The sequence below is a fragment of the Phyllostomus hastatus genome, unplaced genomic scaffold (assembly GCF_019186645.2).
Source record: "Phyllostomus hastatus isolate PE091 unplaced genomic scaffold, TTU_PhHast_1.1 phas_scaffold_317, whole genome shotgun sequence".
NCBI classification, from domain to species: domain Eukaryota; kingdom Metazoa; phylum Chordata; class Mammalia; order Chiroptera; family Phyllostomidae; genus Phyllostomus; species Phyllostomus hastatus.
The window spans coordinates 2,375,240-2,397,025 of NW_025334023.1; the positions used below are offsets into that span (position 1 = coordinate 2,375,240).

At 51.7% G+C, this 21,786-nt stretch overlaps 1 protein-coding gene across 4 annotated transcripts in view; it reads right to left on the reverse strand.

Annotated features, from left to right (window-relative positions):
• Nucleotides 1-367: 367 nt before the first annotated feature.
• Nucleotides 368-21,786, reverse strand: part of FAM168A (family with sequence similarity 168 member A) — a 168,809-nt gene continuing 147,390 nt past the window's right edge. The window contains exons 4-10 of one of the 4 annotated variants that reach the window (XM_045817935.1): nt 21,574-21,600; nt 17,306-17,317; nt 16,345-16,470; nt 9,996-10,138; nt 8,115-8,289; nt 6,566-6,696; nt 368-5,890 (exon numbers count right to left, since the gene is read on the reverse strand). In XM_045817935.1, coding sequence (XP_045673891.1) covers nt 6,584-6,696; nt 8,115-8,289; nt 9,996-10,138; nt 16,345-16,470; nt 17,306-17,317; nt 21,574-21,600 — 596 coding nt within the window. In that variant the 3' untranslated portion in view covers nt 368-5,890; nt 6,566-6,583. The remainder of the gene's footprint in view (nt 5,891-6,565; nt 6,697-8,114; nt 8,290-9,995; nt 10,139-16,344; nt 16,471-17,305; nt 17,318-21,573; nt 21,601-21,786) is intronic. The other 3 variants (XM_045817937.1, XM_045817936.1, XM_045817938.1) reach the window with 3 other exon arrangements.

The following is a 21,786-nucleotide window of genomic DNA, read 5'->3' on the forward strand; positions in this document are numbered from 1 at the left end:
TTGAGGACAGGCCTGACAATGGGGCGCACTTCCATCGCGCTGTGCGGACTGGGCGTTACCACGCACACAGTGCCGCACCAGCCACGTGTGGTGGGTGCTCGGTGAGCCGCCGCCTTCAGCGCTCGGGGCACCCTGTGCTCCTGCGTCACACCCCTTAGTCCGGGTGCTGCCGGCACTCCCCAGGCCCCTCACCCGAGGCCCAGGGCAGCCCGCTGGGCCTGCAGGGAGACGCAGCACAGGCGGTGCCTGAGCGGTGAAAACAAGTTCAGAGCCAACTTGGGGAGCGGCCCAGGGAACTCACTGCTCAGGGGGTGGTCTGTGTCCCCTGCCCCAAGAACCACCAGTCTGGTCACCCAGACTTTTTTTGGAAACTTTTTTTTTAATAGTTATTGAATGTTCTACAGCTTACAGTAAATATCATAGTTACAAATTCTTGGCTTCAATCTTTCAGAGTGATCACTATCTGATCTTCAAAACAAAATGAAACAAAACCCAAAGGAATCCAAAACAACAAAACAAAACCAAATTTACACTTCATATACACAAGCGAGGCCATGGGGCTTCCCGATATTTGCACTCCAGGCTGTGTTTTGAAAACACCTACAAGTTCTTTGATCAAACTACTTGGAAGACACTGGTCAAAGGTTTATTATTATTTTAAATGTTTTTGCTTTTAAAATGCAAATTCCAATAAAGTTTAAAAATTAGATTCCAACCTGTAGATTAAAATGAATTAAAAAATACAAACTCATATACAACACTCTCTCACAGGATGTCACATGCCATGAGTCGGGTTTCCGTCGTGTGATGTGGAACGGGTGCAGATGCCTTTTAGTCAGGAGACGGGACAGGCCTCTGGGCCTTTGAAGGTCGTTACGGACAACTCCGAGTTGCTAGAGGCCTAGACTTGCCTCCCCTCGGTGAGGAGAAGCCCGATGCCCCCACAGACCCAGGGCCCGGCTGGCTGACCCCGGCTGGCGGTCTGGGTGGTCCCATTCCACCGGTTCTCGGGCTTGAGGAGGCCGGCTGGAGCCTGGAGATGCTGGTCTTGCTGGGGTCAGGCTCAAAGACGGCTTCGCCCAGGTCACTCCCACAGGCTGGTATTGTACTCATCTGCAAAGCTGTTCTATCTGTTCTCTTCCGGAAGGAAAGCAGCCCTCCACCAGGAGCTGGAATGGGGACAAGGTCTCCCTGCCACAGCAAGAAGCCTGGGCACTAGGGAAGCGGCCACAGGGAAGCGGAAGCTCTGGCTTCCTGTCAGGCTTTGTGACAACCAGTCCAATTCCCGTGCTGCTCACTCGGCCACGGGGCTGAACTCAACAGCATGTGAGACAGAGAAGGGCTGCTGAAACTGAGTGCGTGGGACCAAGTCGGGCTCAGGCAAGGTTGGCAATGGAATGTCAAAGCTGGCCTGGCAGGAACTTGAAAGGCTGGGTCCTGGGACCATGTAACACCTGATTTCAGAAATGTGTTCTCTGGGTGAGGGGACGGAGACAGGTAAAGGGCAAATCCTCCAGCCAGCCTGACACGCCCCACAGGAGCCTGAGTTCCTCGAGGCCCGGGTGTGGGTTCTGATGTCAGCCTGGCTGGGGGTCCTCTACCGTGACCCTGCTTTCGGAGGTGGGTCGGGCCTGAATTCCCAGGGCTACGCAGCGGCCTGCAGCTGGCTTCCCACCTGCCCACTCCACTGCCTGACTAACCCCTCCATGTCTCCAAGCTTGGCAAGCAGCTGGGCACTGCACGCCCTGCAGTGACACGGTGGAGTGCAGAATGGAAAAGCAGAGCTCCCCTGTGCTGTCAACTGCAACCGAGGAGCGATGCCATGGCGACCTCCAAATGATCCTTCTATTCAGAGTGCTGTGACCAAGACCGACGCACGCCTCCCAGCCCCCCCCCCGCCCCCCCCACCGGCCACGGAGCAGAGCTGAGGAATCTGATATGCGGGGCTCCTGGCCTGGCTAAGCCAGTGCCTCGCTGAGACGGGCCGAGCCCACCTGCACAATGACACACAGTCTGGTGACCAAGAGGCCTGCCCGACTTCATGCCCCACAATTCATTTCTTGAGGCCACTCAGAACAAAGCAAGCCCCTCCAAAGAAGCACCTCCACACGCCTGGGAGATCTCAGAAACTCAGAACAGTTTGGGTGGCCAGAGGTAAGAGATGGGTGAGGTGCAAGGACTGGGCACTGCGTCTAGGGCCTGGCCCTCACCCACAGGGCAGACGGCAGCCCCCCCCCCCCACCTGCCACCCAGACCCAGCAGGTGCCAGCAGAAGGCTGAGGGTCCGCAGAGTTTGAACATTGGCTCTTTCTCTTATGAGCTCTGTGACCTTTGGCAAGTCTCTTAAGCCTCTGAGACTTAGTTTTTTCCATCTATAAAATGGGTATTTTGGCAATCAATGTTGAAGTACTTTGTACATGAAAAACCACTTGGAATAGGTATGTGTCCTATTCAATATTTAGGGATGAGAATAGGATTTCACTTTAGGGTCATTGTGGGGGGTGGGGGAGAGAGAGAGAGAGGCAGCAAAGCAACTGCTCTGTCTCATGGGGAAGAAATTTTAAACATTTTTTCCAAAATGTGGCAGACTGCTTCAGGCTTTGGGTTCCAGACTCTCACCGCCTGGGGACCCCACAGCTTTCTAGGCCCCAGACTGAGGCAGTCAAACCGAAGAGGGGGGAAGCGAAGAGGGTTGGCTGTGGGACCACCTGCACACCTCTAACACTGGCCGCCAGGCTGCGGTACTGGGGAGAGGCAGTGGGGGGCGGCAAGAGGGCCCAGCGCTGTAGCCCACTGTCAGGTGGGCACACCCCCGTCCTCCGGCTTGCTGGCCTTCCTACAATGACAGGGCCCTTCGAGCTTTGACCTTCTGCCCAGCCTGACCGGTGGGTCACCCAGTGTCTTTGGATGACACCCACAGTACCTCCTGACAGACACCTGTGGGACTACCAGGTGTGCCCATCCCAGCGAAGCACAGCGCTGCCCCGGCTCCCGGCCCAGGCCCTCTGCGAGGACTCCCCACGCCTGGCCAGGCTCGTGGCTCTCCATCGGCGCCAGAGGGCGAGGCCAGCTGAGCTGGGGCTCCGACACTCACACGGAAAAAGGGGCGCTGGGCTTGGGCTCTTCCAGACCACAGCCTTGTTTACGCCCTGGGGCCTGTCTCTGATTCTGAATCACAGACTAGGACCGAGAGGGGGTGCAGATCGTGGATGTTTCCATTTGCAAGGCTGTGTGTGGTGGAGTCAGACGGGGAGGAAAAGACAGCAGACAGACTGAGATTCAAGTGGCTCTGCCACTTCAGAGCAAATCACTCTGAGTTTCCTCATGAGCCAAACGGGGGGAATCCTCTAATCCACAGCGTTATAGCAGGGGGTGGGTGTGAAGTTGCTTTGTGAACTGCAAGGTACTAGGCATTAGTTGTTGCTTACTGGTGTGGAAAGAACAAAAATAGCACAGTCACTCCTAAGTCTCCTCTTCCCCCCCGCCCCCATGGCCCCACTCCAGCCCATCGGAGGCAGCAGGGACAGGGGGAGGCTGTCGGGACACCAGCAGCTGCTCCCTCGGGGCAGTTCCCTTTCCTTCCAGACCCAGTTTCCTCGTCTGACCCTGTCCCTCTGTCTCGGGGCCAGTACATTAAAGGCCATGAAGTGCTCTGAAATCTATGAAGCACCTGACGAATGCAGACGTTTCCTCTTATTATTGTTATTATTTTGGCATTTTCCAAACATGACATAATATAACCACCCTTCATCCACCCTTACAAAACCAGAGCGTAGGAGGAGGTATTTGCAAAAAAATGGATTAACACTGGAAAACTTCGTTTTAGAATAAAACTTCAACAGACCATTTAGAATAGCTGGGCTTCTCCTTACTGGTCCTACAGGCCCCTGGACGGCCAAGAAGGTGGCCCCCAACTCCTGGCTCTGGGCAGAGGATGCTGATGGGCTCTGCCCACCTGGAATGGCCAGACAACCTCTGAGGTCCTTCTGGCTCAAGGGTTCCTGAATTTTTCCTCCTTTAGGGAGTAAAGGAGTAGGGGTAGGGATATGTCCGAGTTTGCATGAATTTAAATGGAAAAAGTTATTTAAAAGTCCCAAATGTTATCAATGATCGCATTTTGTACAGCAAAATGCCCCCAGCCCCACTAGGGGGCTGCTGGCCCAGCCAATTGCTGGGTATAGGGGGTCGTACTGGACGAGCCAGCCTCCTGCTGAGACTAGGGGGGCCTCCTGTCCAAGGAACCCCTCTTCTCCCAGGAGGTCCCGTGTCTCCTGGGCCTCACCCTCATCCTCCTCCCACTGAGGATGAGGAGCCACTGTCCTTAAACGCATTCTTTCAGCCAGCCCACCTGCCCGTGCCCCTAGGGCTGGAGTCAGGTATGGGGCGAACGTTCCAAATGTCTTCACAGAATTTCCAAATGCTATTTCTTCTTTTGCAATTTCTGTTCCTGCCATCTGTCCCCATGTAACCTCTGCCCAGTTTTTAACCCCCGCCTGTGGAGTCTGGAGAAAAAGAACAAAAACCCAGACAGATGCTGTTCCAGAGCTCACCAGATGTGGGCCCTGCTGACTTAATTTTTACAAAACCAAGGCAATCCATCCCTAGGTAAATTTTTGTGGGCAACATGCCCCTAGGTAGGAAGGCTGCATTTAATGCTAATTTACAACAAGTTCTAGGGAAGTCCTTTCTTCTTCTCGTGGCCTCAGCATCCTCATCTGTCGAATAGGGGAATGGATGAGATGATCGCTAAGGTCCCTTCTGTCCCATGAGTCTATGAAATGTTTATTGCTATTGCTTTCCTTCACTGTACTGACCTTCAAAGCCACCAGCACCCATCTGGAATGTGGTTCCTTCACTTCGGCTGTGAGTGGCAAAGGTAACCAAGAGCCTGGCCTGCCTGCCGGCCCCACAGACACATGGGTGAGTCCTGGCACTGGGAAGGGCGGCAGGAAGGGCGAGAAACACCACAGGTTCCCACTCTAATCAGGAGGTGGGTCCTCATCAGAGTGGGTCCATGAGGGCTCAGAGGCTAAGGTCTGGATTACAGAGGGTACCTGGCCTTCCAAGGCTCTGAGAGGCTGGGATCCCCCCACCCTGCAGCTGCTTAGCAGGTCTGAGGTCCAAACCACCTTCCGAGGAAGTGCCGGGTCAGTGCGCATAGCTGTGCAAATGAGAGGGTGGCGCAGGGCAGTCTGGCCTGAGACCTCACAAACCAAAGCCGGCAGGTAAGCGCCTCTCTCCCCTCTTCCCTCCCATATTGCTCCCCCCGCCCCAAGTTCTCCCAGTGAAAGAACAGGAGCTGCTTTATTAAGCTGCTATAAACACTCCTAACTAATCAGGTGGTTTTGTTCTTGGTCTGTTCCAATGGTTCTCAGAACACATTTCATTTGAGTCAGGACATGGTGCTGCCCTAGACTAATCTTGCTTGAGAAAAATCAAAAAGGAAACAATCCCCCAAAGATGTAGCCTGCTCAACGGCTCTGAGTGCCCACCCTGGACCGGAGGGCTACATCTGTCACACTCTCTGAAGGGAACAGTGCCTTCCCCCGAACCACTGCAAGAAACCCCCCTCTCTATTTGCCACTAGACTGGGGTCCCGGGGGTGGGTGCTGGGGGAGGGAAGAAGAACAGAGAGGAAGTGCCTGGTCAGGTGGGAGAAGGGACAGAGCCGGAAGGGCAGCGGCTAAGAGGAGGAACGTAGGGAGAGGCGGGAGATTTAAAAAAGCAGCTTTTACAAAAATCAAAAATAAAAACCAAAACCGTTAAAGATGCATAAAGTGACCCTTGCACTTCCGTTGTCTCTTCTTGCAAATAGAGGTGCGGCTGCTAGGGAACTGCTCCAGCACCTGTGTAAGACTTGAGTAGTTGCATACAATGTGTGACTCCAGATCTGGGGGAGGAAGGAGAAAGCCATCAGTAACGGAGACATTCCCAAGGCCACTTCAGGAAGCCACTGGCTGCCCTCCCCTCACCTTGGGAGCCCTCTGCACCTTCCCAGGGGAGTAGCACGTTGTGCAGGGTGCAGAGGGCAGGGGATCTCAAAGCGACACCCCGGCGCCCTGTGGTTCCCTGGCCCTGCCTAGGGAGCCACCGAGGGCAGATGGGGAGTGGGAGGTGGGTGCTGGCCTGAGGTCTCCACGTGGCCCCAGCCACAGGCAACATTTGGCCGAGGTAAGATTTCGGGTGGAGAATGGTACCCACAGTTAAAGCAAGGGTGAAGGCTGTACAGTAGAAAGTACAGAATTTAGTACTAGGGGACTGGGGTTCAAGTCCCAGCCTCATTTTTACTGGTTAGGTGATGCTGAACTATGTATTTATCTGTACGACAGAGCTGATGATCCTTCTTTCACAGAGCTACTGTAAGCATGATGAGATGCCACGTAAAGTGCCTAGAATACATGCAAAGTGACAGCTATTAAGAGTCATATTACTGAACTGAAGCAGGAAAGCAGTTGGTAACTGTCCCCTGCTCTGCTGACACCTGTGCTTCAGATCAAGCCAGGGACAGTGAAGCCGGTCCAGTGTCCGGTCACCCTCCTGCCCTCCCGCCCCAGGCCCCACTCACTCGGATGGGCTGCAGGCTTTACCAGTGCGGCGGCACGTAGCTGTATGCCGGGGTCCCCTGGGCCCTGTATGTTGGCATGGAGACGGGGTGTGCCCCGATCGCGGTGTGCTGGGGGGCAGTCAGCAGGGTCCCTGAGCATCAGAGAGAAAAGAGCAAGCTGAAGAGGCTGTCCCAGGGCACTGGGACGAGGAGGAGGAGGAAGCCACAGTCTCTCCCCCGCCCCCTGCTGCTCCCTCTGGGGTCCCTCCCCCCGCCACCCCTGCCACCACCCAGCCAGCTCCTGAACTGCCGCCCACTCTCCCCTGCCAACACCCCCCCCCACACCAAGCCAGGGTCTGTCTCCTCAGAGAAAGCTTTTCTGACGCTCCAGGATGGAGCCCACCGCTCTTCCCCAGTGGCCCCCTCTCACTCGTCTTTGCGTGCTCCCCTCAGGCGGACATGTCGTACTGAGGGGCGTTAGGTGGTTTACAGGCTGTGTTTCCTACTGACCTTGCCGTCCCTAAGGGCGGGGCTCTGGTCTGACCTACTGGCAGCTGGTCCCCAGGACCTGAACAAAAGTCTGGTCCCAAGAGAGACTCAATAGCTCCCTGACCTGATCTAGGAAATGAGAGGCCCCAACAATCCCTCGCATTAGGGTCGGGATAAAATTCCCAACGCCTACCTCCTGCCCGCTCGACCCCTCAAAAGGTGACCCAGCAGATCCTTCAGAAGTTGGGGCTCTTAAAGATCATCGCCGGCCCCTGGTCTTCTCACGCTCTTTGGAACATGAGACCGCCAGGACTTGCCTACGCCTGCTCTTCCTCTGGTGTGTCTCCCACCCCCACCCTCCGGAGGCTCCTGAGGGGCAGGGCTCTGCTCTAATTTTTGAAATAAGCCAGAAATGGAGAAGGGTCCTCCTGGATTCCTGCTTCTCCCACTCCTTATGATTAATTACTGGACAGGTCCTTAAGCTCCTGCCTGCTAGCTAAGTAGCACTGCCCCACACCCTCCTTCCTAGGACCCCTGCCGCCATCAGAGTCCTAGTGGTGTCCTGGTCTCTGCCCTGACTGCAGCCTCCCCTGGACCTACGCCCTCCCGGCCTCTCCACCTCTCCTCCTGCCTCCATCTTGCAACCAGAATGGTTAAAGCAAGTCTCCTTTCCCATCTGCCTAAACCCCTCTGCTAGCTCCTCGTTAGCTAAAGGTACTCTCTCCCCTCCTTTATCTCTGCCGACTGCTCCAGCCACCCACACCCCTTTCTGGGGGCCTTGGACCACTTCTGTTCTGTGAACACGCCCTGCTCACGTTCTTCCGCCTAGAGGGCCCTTCCCTCTTCCATTTCTCTGGAGAGCCTCTGTTCACCATTAAGTTGTCTAGCTCAACATGCCTCCTCGTGAAACCCCCCTCATCCCTGCAGACAGATTTAAAGGATCTTTCCTCTGGGTTCCCAGAGCTCCCTGGTTCAGGATCTCTCCTACCATGCTGTAGTCAGTTCCATGACTGTCTTCCGCTATGGCATGAGTGCCTGGAAGAGGGGGACAGATGGACACTGACACAGAGGCGACCCCCACCTGCTGACATCGCCATGGTGGTGCCGGCCACCATGCCCATGGCCACGCCGTTGGTCCTGGGGGCAGCTACGGGTGCCGGGTAGATGGCGGAGGGAATGCTGTTGGGCTGGACGACCGTGGTGTGGTGGATGACGTGGGGCTGGGCAGCGTACACCGGCTGTGTGTAGTAGGCTCCCTGGAGGGAAAGAGGCTGCGGTCACACGGGCTGTTAAAGGCGTGGGTGGGATATGGGGAGGAGGGGAGGGGTGGGGAGCCTATTCTTTCCAGACCCTAAGGGATGGGGTCAGAGAAACACTGTCTGGGCACACGGGGCACGGGCCCCAGTTGGGGCTCTGCTTCTGACCTTCTACGAGAATGTGGACAATTCAGTGCTGGGCTCAGCTTCTGGCCCAAAAAGTAAGGGTCAGCCCTGTCCTACCTCGTTCCTAGGGCTGCTAGGATCTCTAGTGGGGTAACAGCTCCACTCCCTTAATACTGACTTCAGCATATTAAAAATGTCTGTACTTTATTACACTCTGCTCTATGAGCTGCCTAAATGTGAAGGCAGAGACCAGCAAGAGGGAAGAGGACGTGGTTGTGGCTGGTAGCTGATGCGCACACGTTGGGGATGACTAGTGGGCGTGTCGTGCTGTGCAAATGCCGCTGTTGTGCATATTGGGAAGATGTCCTAAATGCAGGGCCTTTCCCTAGATGTCTCTCACGCGTATTTCCCTTTAGAAGAAAAAGGTGGAGGACAGAAACCATGGTCTGAGGTGACTTCCCACTGCCTGGGTCACATGGCTGCTTCCTGCTACGACAGCGACAGGCCTGCTGGCCCACGGGGGCAACAGACCAGGGTCCTTGGAGCATCTGAACCCAGAGCTTCTCAAATATTTCCGTTAAATAATGACAGCAGCTTCAGGATGGGGTCTATAACCCGAGATCTGAGAGCAGAGTGCACAGCAGCCTGCCACAAACAAGAAAAATTTATCTCAAGCCTATTTTCCTTTGAGAGTTTCATTCTACTCTGCAATATAGCTGTTCTTTATAAATTTTTTTAAAAGATTTTCTTTATTTTTAGAGAGAGGGGAAGGGAGGGAGAAACAGAGGGAAAGAAATAGCAATGTGTGGTTGCCTCTCAGGTGGTCCCCCATGGGGACCTGGCCTGCAACCCAGGCATGTGCCCTGGCTGGGAATCAAACCGTCGACCCTTTGGTTTGCAGCCTGCGCTCAATCCACTGAGCTATACCAGCCAGGGCATGTTTTTTAAATTTAAAAAGTGTTCTCCTTACTACTTAAACCTCACATAGAATCGTCCCTCTAGAAAAGCGTGCCGTGAGCACGTTAAAGCCTCGTACAGTCACGGTGGCACAGCCACCCCCAGAGCACACACGGTTTCCAGCTGAAGGGGCCCAGAAGGGGGTGCTGAGGCACAGAGGGGACTGGCCCAAGGTCACACAGGAACTGGTGGCAGAGCCAGGGCACTGATCTCCTCCTCACTCACGCTCACAGACTGTATCAAGGAAGGGCAGATCTGGGGAGTACGGAGAGACATCCAAGACATAAGGGGTCTCATCAGGACTCAACCGATAGTTCCCTGTGCATCCCTGGACAAGTCACTCCCCTCTCTGTGTGTCAGATGCCCCAGCTGAGCTAGGGGATCCCAAGGGCCCTTCCCCTCTGGCATTCTAGGCTCCCCTGATCTCAGTGTCTTTGTGTGTCACCCCCTCCCGCCACTCTGCTCCCAGAGGCTGAGGTGGAGTGAGGGAGTGTATGGGCTGCAGGGACACTGTTCCAGGGTTACACCCTCCTTCCTTTTCTTTCTTACCCGCACCCACCCACCTAGGCTGGTGGCTCCTTTACCTGCAGAAGAGGTGGGCCCAGGCTTCCATGGGTACCTACCTGGGCATACAGATTCTGCTGGGGGTAGGCACTTCTGATTGGATACATGGCCGTCTGATAGGGGTTGGGTGATGGGGAGTAGGGGGGCGGAGCAGTATTGCTCTGGGTCGGTGGGACCTTGTATGGTGTCCCCGCAGTATATCCTGTACCAAGGCAATAAGAGAGACTTCCAGTTAGTTGGCAGAACAGCATCACTGGAAGACAGCAGGTCCCAGTCATGACTCCCCCGATAAGAATGGGCTGAATCCAGGCTGGAAACACAGATGAGAACAGAGGACAGGGCTCCACCCTGAGAGCCCTGGCCCCAGAAGCAGCTCCCTCAGTCCTGGTGCACAGGGCTGCATGTGTGATTCTGGCATCTTTTATTTCTCTGGGTCTCAGGGCTCTCATCTGTGAAAAAACAGATGGAACCAGGTGACCTCTTAAGGGACCCTTGCAGCTCAGACAGTCTGGGCTTCTGAGCTACAGAGGGAAGAACCTCAACCTGCTCGCTCTTTATTGCACTATCTTCCTGCTGCTTCTTCTCCTTGTAAGTTCCTAGGATACCTTCTGCTGCTGTTCTGTCTTTCTGTCTTGCTTCTCCCCTTACTCTATGTTTCCCCCTCATATCTCTCTCCTTCCACCATATTCCTCTTCCTCCCTGCCAAGTTTTAAGGTGAAAACTCCATATAAAACACCATTCAGAGACCCTCAACTTCAGAGACACTAAAAAACTTCGCTCTACAGAGCTGACTTTTCCTCTCCTCCTGGGGCTTGGTGGCCGCCTCTGCCCGAGGGCCTGCGGTCAGGGATCTCACAGGTCCCCATCAACTTGGCATCCAGGCCACTCGGGTAGCTCAGCAGGGCAGACAAAAGCTGGGGGTGAGGCTGAGAAGTCAGGTCCCAAGAAACTCACAATCAGCCATTCAAACAAACTGTGATGCCTCTGAATCTTCTGGAAAAGAGAATGCAACTCTACGTTCACAGGATAAACGTGACACGTGCCATTGCACAGGCGCACGAACCCCAAAATGAACGACTGCGCAGAACTCGAGGGTCTACGCAAGGGGACCTGGGGCTCGGCACAGGCCAGCCTGTAGAGGAAACTTCTCCTTTCTGAGTGAAGGGACAGTGCTGTCCTGCCACCCCCTTCTCAGCCCACATCACAGCTCCGCCTCGGGGGGCCCCCATGTCCCCAGTAAGTCAGTAGGATATGGGAGTCACCACAAAGGCACCATAAAATGTGTCCTTTACTCTCTCTGGAATTATCTTTCCACCTGGAGGTAAACAGCTGGCTCCATGAGAAACCCACTTTGTGGTCAGATTCACTTGGGAAATAAGTAGCAATGAAGACGGCGTGGGAAGAGCACGTTAGAGAGAAGGGAGCACGGACAAGAACCGGAAAGCAGCCAGCAGGGGCGATGCAAGTCGGCTGGGGGAGCAGCCCCTGGCAGGCTCCTCCCGTTTCTCACCTGTGGAGCTAATCACAAGGGGTGGCCATGTGATGAAAAGCAGAAACTAGGGGAGACACAGGGAATCTAGGTTTGCAGACATCTAGAAGGAGCCATCTGAGGGTTACTTCACCTCAGAGATGCAGTTTTATCTGTAAAGCAAAGGGGGCTGGGCATGTCCCAAGAGTATACAAGGAACGCCGAAGGATCTTAGTCATTGTTTAAAAAAAAAAAAAAGAAAGAAAGAAAGAAAGGAAGCAGCAGCAATGTAAAACAGAGATAAATAGTTTGTTTTTGTCTGTTTTTAATTTAATTAATTTATTTTTTAGAGAGAAGGGAAAGGAGGGAGAATGAGAGGGAGAGAAACATTGATCAGTTGCCTCCCACACACCCCCTACTGGGGACCTGGCCTGCAACCCCGGCATGTGCCCTTGACTGGGAATCGAACAAGCGACCTTTCAGTGTGCAGGCTGGCACTCAATCCACTGAGCCACACCAGCCAGGGCGGTTGGTTTGTTTTGTAGTCTATGACCCTGAGAAGTTTTAAAATGATAGGATGAACTATGAATCTCTAAGACAGGGACATAACAGGAGACTATTCTCAATTTATTTTACCCCAGAATCTTTTATTCATACCATTAGCATTTAAACCAGGCAAACTGCAGTTTTTGGTAACTGGAGCCTGTATGGGTAAATAAAGTTTTACAGTAACACAGCCACACCTGTTCACTTACACATTGACTATGGCTGCTTTCCTGCTACAATGGTAGTTCTAACAGAGACCATATGGACCAAAAAGCCTAAAATTTTTATTATCTTGCCGACTCATGATTTAAGAGGATACAACAGGGTATGAGGAGTCCTGCCAGAGTGTACAGCATCTCTCCTCTGCAGGACAGCAGGACACCCCGAGCCCTGAGATGCCTGTCTCTGAAAGCCACCCAGCACGGCCTACAGTGATGGCCTTCAGCCAGACCAACTGCCTGGGCCCGAACCCCAGCCCTGCTGCTTGACAGCTGTAGAGTGGATCAGTCTCCTCACCAGGAAAGTGGGAGAAGGGTGTAAAAACAGTACCCACTTCATAGGGTTACTGCGATAAATTCAGGAGTAAGTGCAAAGCCTTTAGAATAGTGCCTAATACGTTAAAAGCACTACATAAGGTTTGCTTTTATTCTTTTTCTCTGACCATGTAGAGAGATAGTGAGCTTCTGGTCCTGGGGGTGTCCAAACAGAGACTGGTCTGAAAGACTCTAGGAGATTGGGCATTAAACTATGATTTCCATGGTGTGATCCAACTTGAAACCCAGAGTCCAAGATTCTAAGATTCTAAAATTTTATGGTCTAAAATGCCATTGTTTTATGATTCTTTAAGGGTAAGAGGCCAGCAGTGCTGGTGACTCTCCTTTCTGCTCCCCGAGAAGGCGCTCTGGAGTTCTGATCCCCGGGGGAAGCTGGCACGTCTCCACGCCACAAGGACAACCATCCCATACCGCGCTGAGATCATCCCTCCGACAAAAATCAAAAGGCTCCAAGAGACTGTGGTAGAATTCGATTTCCACATCTAAGAATAACCTTGTCTGAGACTGTTTCCCTTTTTTCATGTTATGAAATGAAGACACACACATACTCAGAATACAAATCAGTAGCCAAAACATCCCTGGCAGCCAAACTGATGATGCTGCAGAAGGCCTGGCCTGTTCGTCCAGACAGTCCGAGAAGGGAGAAGCAGACGCAGAGCTAGACAGGATCTCTGAGATCATCAGGACCGACGCACGGCTCACAGATGAGGTATGATCAGGTGCCGAGAGAGCGAGCAACTGCCCGCGAGGACTCAGGACTCAGTGCTCCTTCCTCTATCTGCAGTGGTTCCCACAGTTACCACCTGTGTCCGAAGGCTGCAGAAGCTGCCCGGGACCCCCGTCCTGGGCCCTGTCACCATGAGTCAGGTCAATTATTACCTCAAGAAATGCCCTCAGTTGGACTAGATGACATCAGAGGGATCTTTCCAATGCTGACATTCTGAGTACTTCACTGAAATTTTTATGAGGAAATCACCGCAGAGGACTTCCCACAACTGAGTGGCGGTCCTGTTCATACCCTTGAGGATCACTGGAAAATCCCCTGGGCTGTGGCCTGGGCTACCTTCAAGGTCATTACTTGGTGCATCTAAGTAAAAAAAGCTATTGGGTGTGATGCAAAAAAACCTCACCCATTTTGCTCAAATGTACAGGCTCAACTCACTCGTGGGAGGCCTGACTCTCTTTAAAGGAGTTGTAGCTAAGTCTGAAGGTCACAGAGTGAGGTCTCTGGAATACTATGCCTTAAGGATATGACAGACTTGAATTCAATGCTCTCTGCTTCAGAGGAGAACCTGGAGCCTGGAGGGGCAGAGACTTCCCCTGAATTGCACAGCAAATCAGTGCAGAGCTAGGCCCAGAGTTAGGGGCTCACCGTGCCCTGGGCAGAGCTCCTCTCTGAGCTGTGGGTCTCTGCCGTCCAGTCTCGGGCATTCGGTGCATCAGCCCTTGTGTCACCATTTCACTAAGGGCAGTATCATGAGGGAAAAAGGACTTTGATCACCAGAAGTCCCAGCTTTGCCTTAAAAGAGGATTTGTTTATGACACCCTTTTCTTTCTCTGAGGTTCCTAACCGTAACTTTAGGCTCTATCACACAGGACAATAAAAAGAGTGTATACATTAGGGAGGGAAAACCCTTCAGTCCCCTCGCAGTCCTTCTGCACCATCATAAATCTGTTTCCGCTGTAGAGCCCTCACACCTTCAAAGGCATTGATCCTTACATCAAGGATGCCTTCTGGACTAATTGGTTTATTGACCATTAGATTTATATGTCTGGACAAAGCCCTGTGTCTGATTTTCGCCTTGACCCTCAAGTCTCCTTGTTAGTAGCTGAACAAGAGGGTGCTGAATAAGTAGGAGGGAGACCTAATTACAAACAGGCTTAGCAAGTGTTGGTGAAATTGAACTGAATTTATCCGAGTGCCCTGAATTTTCTGTGGCATTATAAACCACAAAATCTGTGTGCCAGGAGGAACCCTGATGGCTATGGGAGGGTCAGTCAATCCCAGCTCTATTTAAAATTGTGCTGGTGGACATATCACTTGCTTAAAAGAGAGGGGACTGTGATAACCTGCGAGAGGGCAGCAGGATGTAGCTGCTGGACATTTCAATGGGAAGGCAGGAAGATTTCGACACAGAAGGCAAGGCCTTCTGAAAATACTCACGAGTTCCTCACTGTGGAAAGGGTTGCCTCTGGAGGGAATGAGCACCCCACACCTGGAGATGTGTGAGCAAGGCTGGTGGACCAGCTACCGGTCAGGGCAGCTCAGGAGGTCCCTGCTGGAATGGAGGGTCCTGAGTACACAGCACCAATGGGACAGATTCAGGAGTCTACTAATTGGACAGAACCTTAAAAGATGACCTTATTTTACAGCTGGAAAAACCGAGGTCCAAAGCATGGAAAGGAATCACACACAACCAAATCTAGAATCCAACACTTTCGGCCTTCCATTCCAGGCCTCTCTGTGCTGCGCTACAGCAGACGCGCCCACGTGCTACAGGCCCCTGTGTGTGCCCATTCACATGCATAACGCCACAGGTGCCTGGGAGCACTTCCTGCTGCTGCCGCAGCATCCTCTGAAGAGTACAGTCAGTCTCATGAAAAAGACAGTGATGGCAGCTTAAACTGTGGGGTGCCTTTTTCTAGTTGCACTGCTTACTAGTTGGATGGCAAAAGGTATATTACCTTTCTGGGCCTCAGCTTTCAAAATAAAATAAAAATCCATACAAGTAATAGGACGAAGGTGTAGATTAAAGGAGAGGGCGATTATGAAAGCATGTTGTCCAAAAGGGAAGAGGTATGTTATATATAAATACAAGGTGATGCTGACATCTGGGAGCAGAGATAACTAAGAAGAAAATAACAGTGGGTATTTTAAAGAAAAAAAACATGTTATTCTTCTGATCTACTTACTTAATGGACTAATGATCCACTGAATCACACACTCTGGGGCCTAGTCTGCAATGTCCCCCAGTCCCTCTCCAGCCCCTGCTGGCACCACCTCAGAGACAGGCACTCATCACGTCTAAAGCCAGCCACTCCTCTTCTGGTCCGCTCCAACAAGGCAACGAGCACAGTCAAAATGCCACTCAGTAATTTCTAAACTTCGGTCCTCATTTTACCAGTGGAGCTATTTTGTGCTAAAAATCAGATTTGAGGGCAAACCATCAGTCACCTCACGGAGCGTCAAGACGAGTGTGACCAACATGACTGGCCAGATGGCTTCTGTCCCCCCTGAAGACTCCAGGTACCTGCTTTACTCCCATAGCATCGCTTCCACAAGGATGGCATTTCTTACTCGAGGGGCAATCCGGCCTCCCAGAGGGTATTTAGCAACGTTCAGAGACATTTTTGACGGCCATAATGAGGTGTGCTACTGGCAACCAGCGCGCAGAGGACAGGGGTGCTGCCAAGCACCTCACAACGCTCAGGAGAGCCCCTCACAGAAAGCATGCTCCGCCCGGACACCCGCAGCACCGAGGCTGAGGAGCCCTGCGCTGGCGGGAGGAGCCCTCTCTGTCTGAAGGTCCATGGGCCAGTGTTCAGTGTCCCCTCTGTCCGTTCCCTTGAAATGCAGTAACAGCCCCTCCCCCACCAAACCTGTCGGGGGCTGAGCACGTCCTTCCCCGTCAGTCACTGCTTTGTGTCCCCCCAAAGCCGCTGTGGGGTCAGAGGACGACCTTTCCTGTGTGAGGGCAGCCCATTCTGGGGTGGGTGAGAGAACCTCTTAAAATAGTATCTTACAAATGTCACTTTTAAAACTCCCTTTCCTTTCTTCCTAAGAGACGCATCAGTCCCAGCCAAAGGGAACAAGGAAAGGAGGAGACAGGCTGTATTTACTGAAAGCCGCAGAGGACGCTTGGTAAGTTCGGTTCTCGGTCCCGGTGTCCACGGGGAGGTGGAAGGTGCCTTCAGTGCCACAGGAGGACGAGTTCTGTGGCCAGGCCTGTTTCATCAGCAGAGTTGCTTAAGGGAAGACACAAGAACGGTATTAGGCAGAAATAAGAAGTGGGCACCACAATCACAGACACAAAGCGAGGGGCCCTGTTCAGAAATGCACAGGACAGCCCAGCCTTTCCGGGCTCGGGGGGTGGGTGAGGGGAGTGCTGGTGTGAGCTTCTGCAGGGTCTGAACCTGGGACATCTGAGCTCACACTAAGTCAGGAGAGTCAGAATTTTCTGCCCACCACAAAGCCCAAGAAGATGCCTATGAATACTGCCTCCTACCGTGTGACATTCTGGCCTAAGGCTCTGGAGTATTCCTTAGCCGCTCTCTTGTGAATGCGTAGCAACTTGGAGCCTTTGACTGTACATTGGGCCAGATCAACTGAGTACTCTTCTTTTATGCCCGAAAGCTCATCTGGAGGTGCAGTTAACACGTTGCTTTCAAAGACAGACCCTGAAATAATTACCACATGACATGGACCTTCCTGGACTCCCATCTATCCTAAAGGGACTGGGCTCTGGAAGCTCAGGAGGCCCATGCAGGCCAGCGGGGCACTCCCTGTGCACTCCTTCTGTACGCCCAGCTGGGGTGGACAGCCAAACCTCTCGCACACCCTTTACACCTTCTGCTGAGGTGCTCCTGGAGCCTCCCTCATTTGGAGATGGATATCTTCTCATGAATCAGAGATGATCTTTTGGGCCATTAAGAGAGTAAATGTCAAACTTGAGGTAGTAGTGAAACACACGAGGCCCAGTTTCAAAGTATTCTACAGAGCGGACTCAAAGCTCAGCTTGAAACATTTGAAGGATGATGCTTCATATGTTCTAGAAGTGGGGAAGAACTCAAAGAAACTTACCTTCATGGTATCCTGTGGGGAAGGAGAGAGGAAATAGGGTTTCAAAGGGGGGAAATGCCTAACATTTTAGATATTTCCCTTGACATACTTTCAAACACTACAAGAGAAACATTTTTGACCCAAACTGCTACATAGGGAAAGAAAAAGATTTTAATGGTATCTTTTCCATTCAAATAAGGTCTTGGGAGTCATGGACATGGGGTATTTCAGAGTATATTAGAAGGAGGTGGGGCTGCACTGGCAATAGTTAGATGTGCTTGAAACGTTTTAACAAGGGGCTAGGGTGAGACAGGGTGTGATGAAGAGGAAGTGTGCCTGTGTACCCTAATTCCACCAGAACGAGGGCGGTGCACCTCCAGGGAGATCCGTGACCCCCTGCGCCAGTGACAGGTGACGCCTCTGGTTCCTTCCATCATGAAGGTACCGCGCCCAGAGAAGAAAGTCAAGGACTGCCATTTTTATTGATTCAGTGCTAGAAATGTAGCTGTTGTGGGCTGACTCCGTGCTAGCATCAATGGCCTGCAATTTATACAGCAGATGCCAAGAAATGAGAAGAAAATCGTGGGCAGGGAAGTGACACTGAAAGGAGAATTCTGGCAGAAGAAACGGAGACCCTGCAGAACTCCCTGCAGAGTCCACGGCCTTGGCTGGACATCGAGACATGGCTGTGCAGACAATGCAGGATGAGGGCGGTCAGTTTTAAACAATTATCTTAGGTTTCTTTTTCTGGGACTGGTGTGTGCGAGGGTGAGTAGGGATTGGGGATTAATAAGGGATCCAATTAGTGTTGAAAATCTTATCAAGACGTCTCCAAATTTAGAACCTGCCCCTCCATGTGGCCGAACAGCCCTGCCCACCCAAAGCAGCTCCCTCAAAAGTGAAACATGTGTCTCTGGTAAGTCAGACAGAGCCAACCCATGCCCTCCAGACCCCACAGGGACCAGCAGGACGTCTAAATTTGGCTGCAGAGCATTTGGAGAATCTGGAGGTCCAGTTCCGGTCCAGCTGTTTCCCCAAGTTGTGCATACTTTACCATAATTTTCATCATAAGCCAAAAGTCTGGCATTGGCCTGAAGGACTGTGCAACAAAGTAAGTACATCAGAATTAACCAAAGAGTGACTGAGGCCTACTGTGCTCAGCACTGAGGGGAGCGCCACGGTGGACAGGAACACATGTAGGTCATGGTCACCGCACACAGGGTACTTATGGTCTAGCTGGGGATGCAACACAGCCATGCGCCAGCCAGAGAGTGAACAAGACAGCAACACGCACGGTGAACTAACGTTCCAGGTCAGCCAGGAGAGAAGCAAGTGTGACTGTGCCTTTGAGTATGTCTTTCCCAAGTGATCAAGTGAACTAAACTACACATGTTCCTGAAGAAGTTATCTTCTTCTGGTCTCACTATAAAGAAACAAATATTAGTATTTTCTATGTTTCTTTATATATTTGAATACTTAACAATTTAAATAACAGGATAAATAGGAAGACTAAAAACAAGAATATCAGCTGTGAACCTGACTCCCTTGTTAGTTAGCTGTACCACACGATCTTCCTCCTCCATGTACGATTCTAAAAGAACCCGTTCTGCTGGTGGTGGCGCCTCGGAGTTCAGCTGTGGGGCAGCGGTGACCCAACTGAACCGGCAGAGGCGTGGCGCCAGAGGAGGTTGCAGGACCACATGTTTGCTTCCTGGGTGCCACGAAAGGTACCGACGCCTATAAATGTTTCTACATTTTGAACTGGATGACAGTTAAATGCAAGTGTATACGTATGTCGAATATTATTGAGCTGTACATTTGAGACTAGTGCACTGCATGTACTATAGTGTATGTGTTACTCCTCAATTTAAAGGAAGAGAGAGGACGAACCCTGGGAAGTGAAGGGCCACGGTCCAGTCACAGCGTGCTGCCCACATCCAGGTGCTGGGTTGTTCACGTCTCTGGACACGGCACCCTCACACCCTCTGACACTTAAACAGTCTGTTAAGCACACTTACAAGGAGAAGAGGCAGCAAGGGACCATCATCCTGAACAATGCAGTAAGTCAGGAAATCTGAAAGCTGGCCTGGGCTGTGCCACTTATTAACTGTGAGAACTTGGGCAAGTCACCACCTTTCCACATTCAGTTTGTTGTCTCACAAAATGGCAATAACTGTGACTCCCTGTTCACTTCATAGTATTAATGCGGGGACCAAAAGCAGAGGGTCATCCAGTTTTACAGTTTCTAACCCTGGTCTCTGTCTACTCTTCTGCTCTCACAGCCGTGGACAGCTCTAGTTTAAGCACTTGTCTCTCACCTGAACTGTTGCACCTGCTTCCTCACTGTCCTGTGTGTTGTTAAACCTGCTGTAATCTCTAAACTGTACTCAGAGTGACATTTCTAAGACCTAAACCTAATCTCGAAACCTTTCTTGAAAACATTCAGTGGTTGTCCACTGCCTGTAGCCTGAAGGCTGAACTGCGTGTGGCATTCACAGCCCCCCATGATCTCGTCCTATGATCTCCTCTCTGGACTCCCGCCTTGTTCTCACTCTTCAACCGCGTACTACTGCCACATGAACTGTTTACCATTCCCAGAAGATGCCCAAGGAACGTCATGTGTCTGTACTTTTGCTCACAATGCTCATTCCTCCTGGTCTAGTCTTTCCCCAAATGCTACCTGGCAAACACTTATTAATTCATCCATCGTCAGGAGCTGAGGACTCATCTATCTATATGATGAAGGTTTTTCTTTTCCCCACCCCTTGACCACAAAGCCTCCTCATAGATCCCATATGGTCCACCATCCCTATCCCTATAATTCTTAGAAGCTGGCTTCTTTGTCTTCCCCACTAAACTGTGAGCTCCTTGAAAATAGGGACCCTGTCTTACTAGTCTTGGATATTCAAAAGGGCCAGCTTAGGGCCTGGCACAGAACTATGGATGCTCTAACTGGAGGGGGAAGAAGCACGAGAGCTTGTCCCCCTTTTTATAGAGTCTTCTGTCCAAATTCATACAGCCTGATGCAAACAAAAGTGACTCTCCATAAAGGATAGGAGGAACAAGTCTGTAAATAGCAAAATTGAAATAATAAAAGTACCCCTGGCCAATGTGGCTCAGTTGGTTAGAGCATCACCCATAGACCAAAAGGCTGTGGGTTCAATTCCCAGTCAGGGCACATGGGGGTGGGTTCAATCTCCAGTTGGGGTGTGTACGAGAAAGCAACCAATCGATGTTTCTCTCTGACATCAATGTCGATCTCTATCTCCCCCCCACCCCCAGCAATGGGAAAATGTCTTCAGGTGAGGAAAAACATATTATAATTATAAGAGGACAGGCTGGTCACATTTAAAGGGACCTCAGAACTCATCTGAATGAAATACATTATCTATGGCCTGCAAACATTAGCAAATTGCCCAAGATCACGCAGTCCACAGCAGTGAGCGACAAAGAAAAATTTTCACAGTTCACCTCCTGAAAGATGTGCCAAACACAAATTCAATATTCATCATTCAAATAATTTAAAGTCAAAAGTTGAGAAGGTGTGCGGAAATTTTTCAAAAATGTTGTCCTAAGCAGCCCAGGTGAGGGTGGTGAAAGTGACAAATCCCTCCCATGGTCCCTTCCTGTCTATGACAAAGAGGACCTAATCAAGTTACACTGCTGGGACCCTCACAGGTGCCCAGAAGTTCCTGTGGTGCCTTGGGCCTGGAGTCCACACTGCCCAGAGAACCCTTTCCTGGTCCCTCGCTCATTTTAGCACACTTGACCCTCATCTCTTTCCAACCAGGAAAATGCCCTGAAAAAGATCCAGAGCTCCAGGTCTGGGCTAAGGAAACAGACTGTATCTCTAGTCAACCAGGTCTTCAAATATCTCAGACTGCCGACGGAGGCATAACCCAGTACTCCTCCGAGGGGCTGCCACAAAGCCAGCAGGGGAGCCATACAGGCTCAGGAAGTTTTGTTCACTGGTTTGAATTCAGCAGCCAGGTCAGGGTGAAGTCTCTGACCCAGGTCAGAGCGGGACCCCGGAGGTGAGGAAGGGTAAACGCCTTTTAGTGCCATGATCCTTCACTGCCACCCTAGGGGACGGTTCATGTGTGTCTCCAACCCATGATTTTGCACCATCAGACATGTTCCTGCATGCTTTAGGAACTGCTGCTGAGCCACCTGGGGGAGCCCAAGCCTAGGGGATGGGATTTGGGGAGGAAAGGGGAAGGGATCTACCATTGTTACGAGATAACACATTCATAGGCCATAATACATATGAGGAAAAATAGCTCTCCTACCATAAGCTGAATGCAGGAACTGAAACTCTGTTGGATAGAAATGTTAGTTGAAATTACCACTAAGAATTTGTGCAAAGTAGTACACATTGCAGTTACAAAACAGACTCTGTCTCAAGTTAGCAGTTTACCCCAAGCCACATAAGAAACACAATGCAGAGGGTGTGAAGTGCCTCTAGCCTGGAAGGGAGCGACAGACTTGCCATCCAGAAAAGC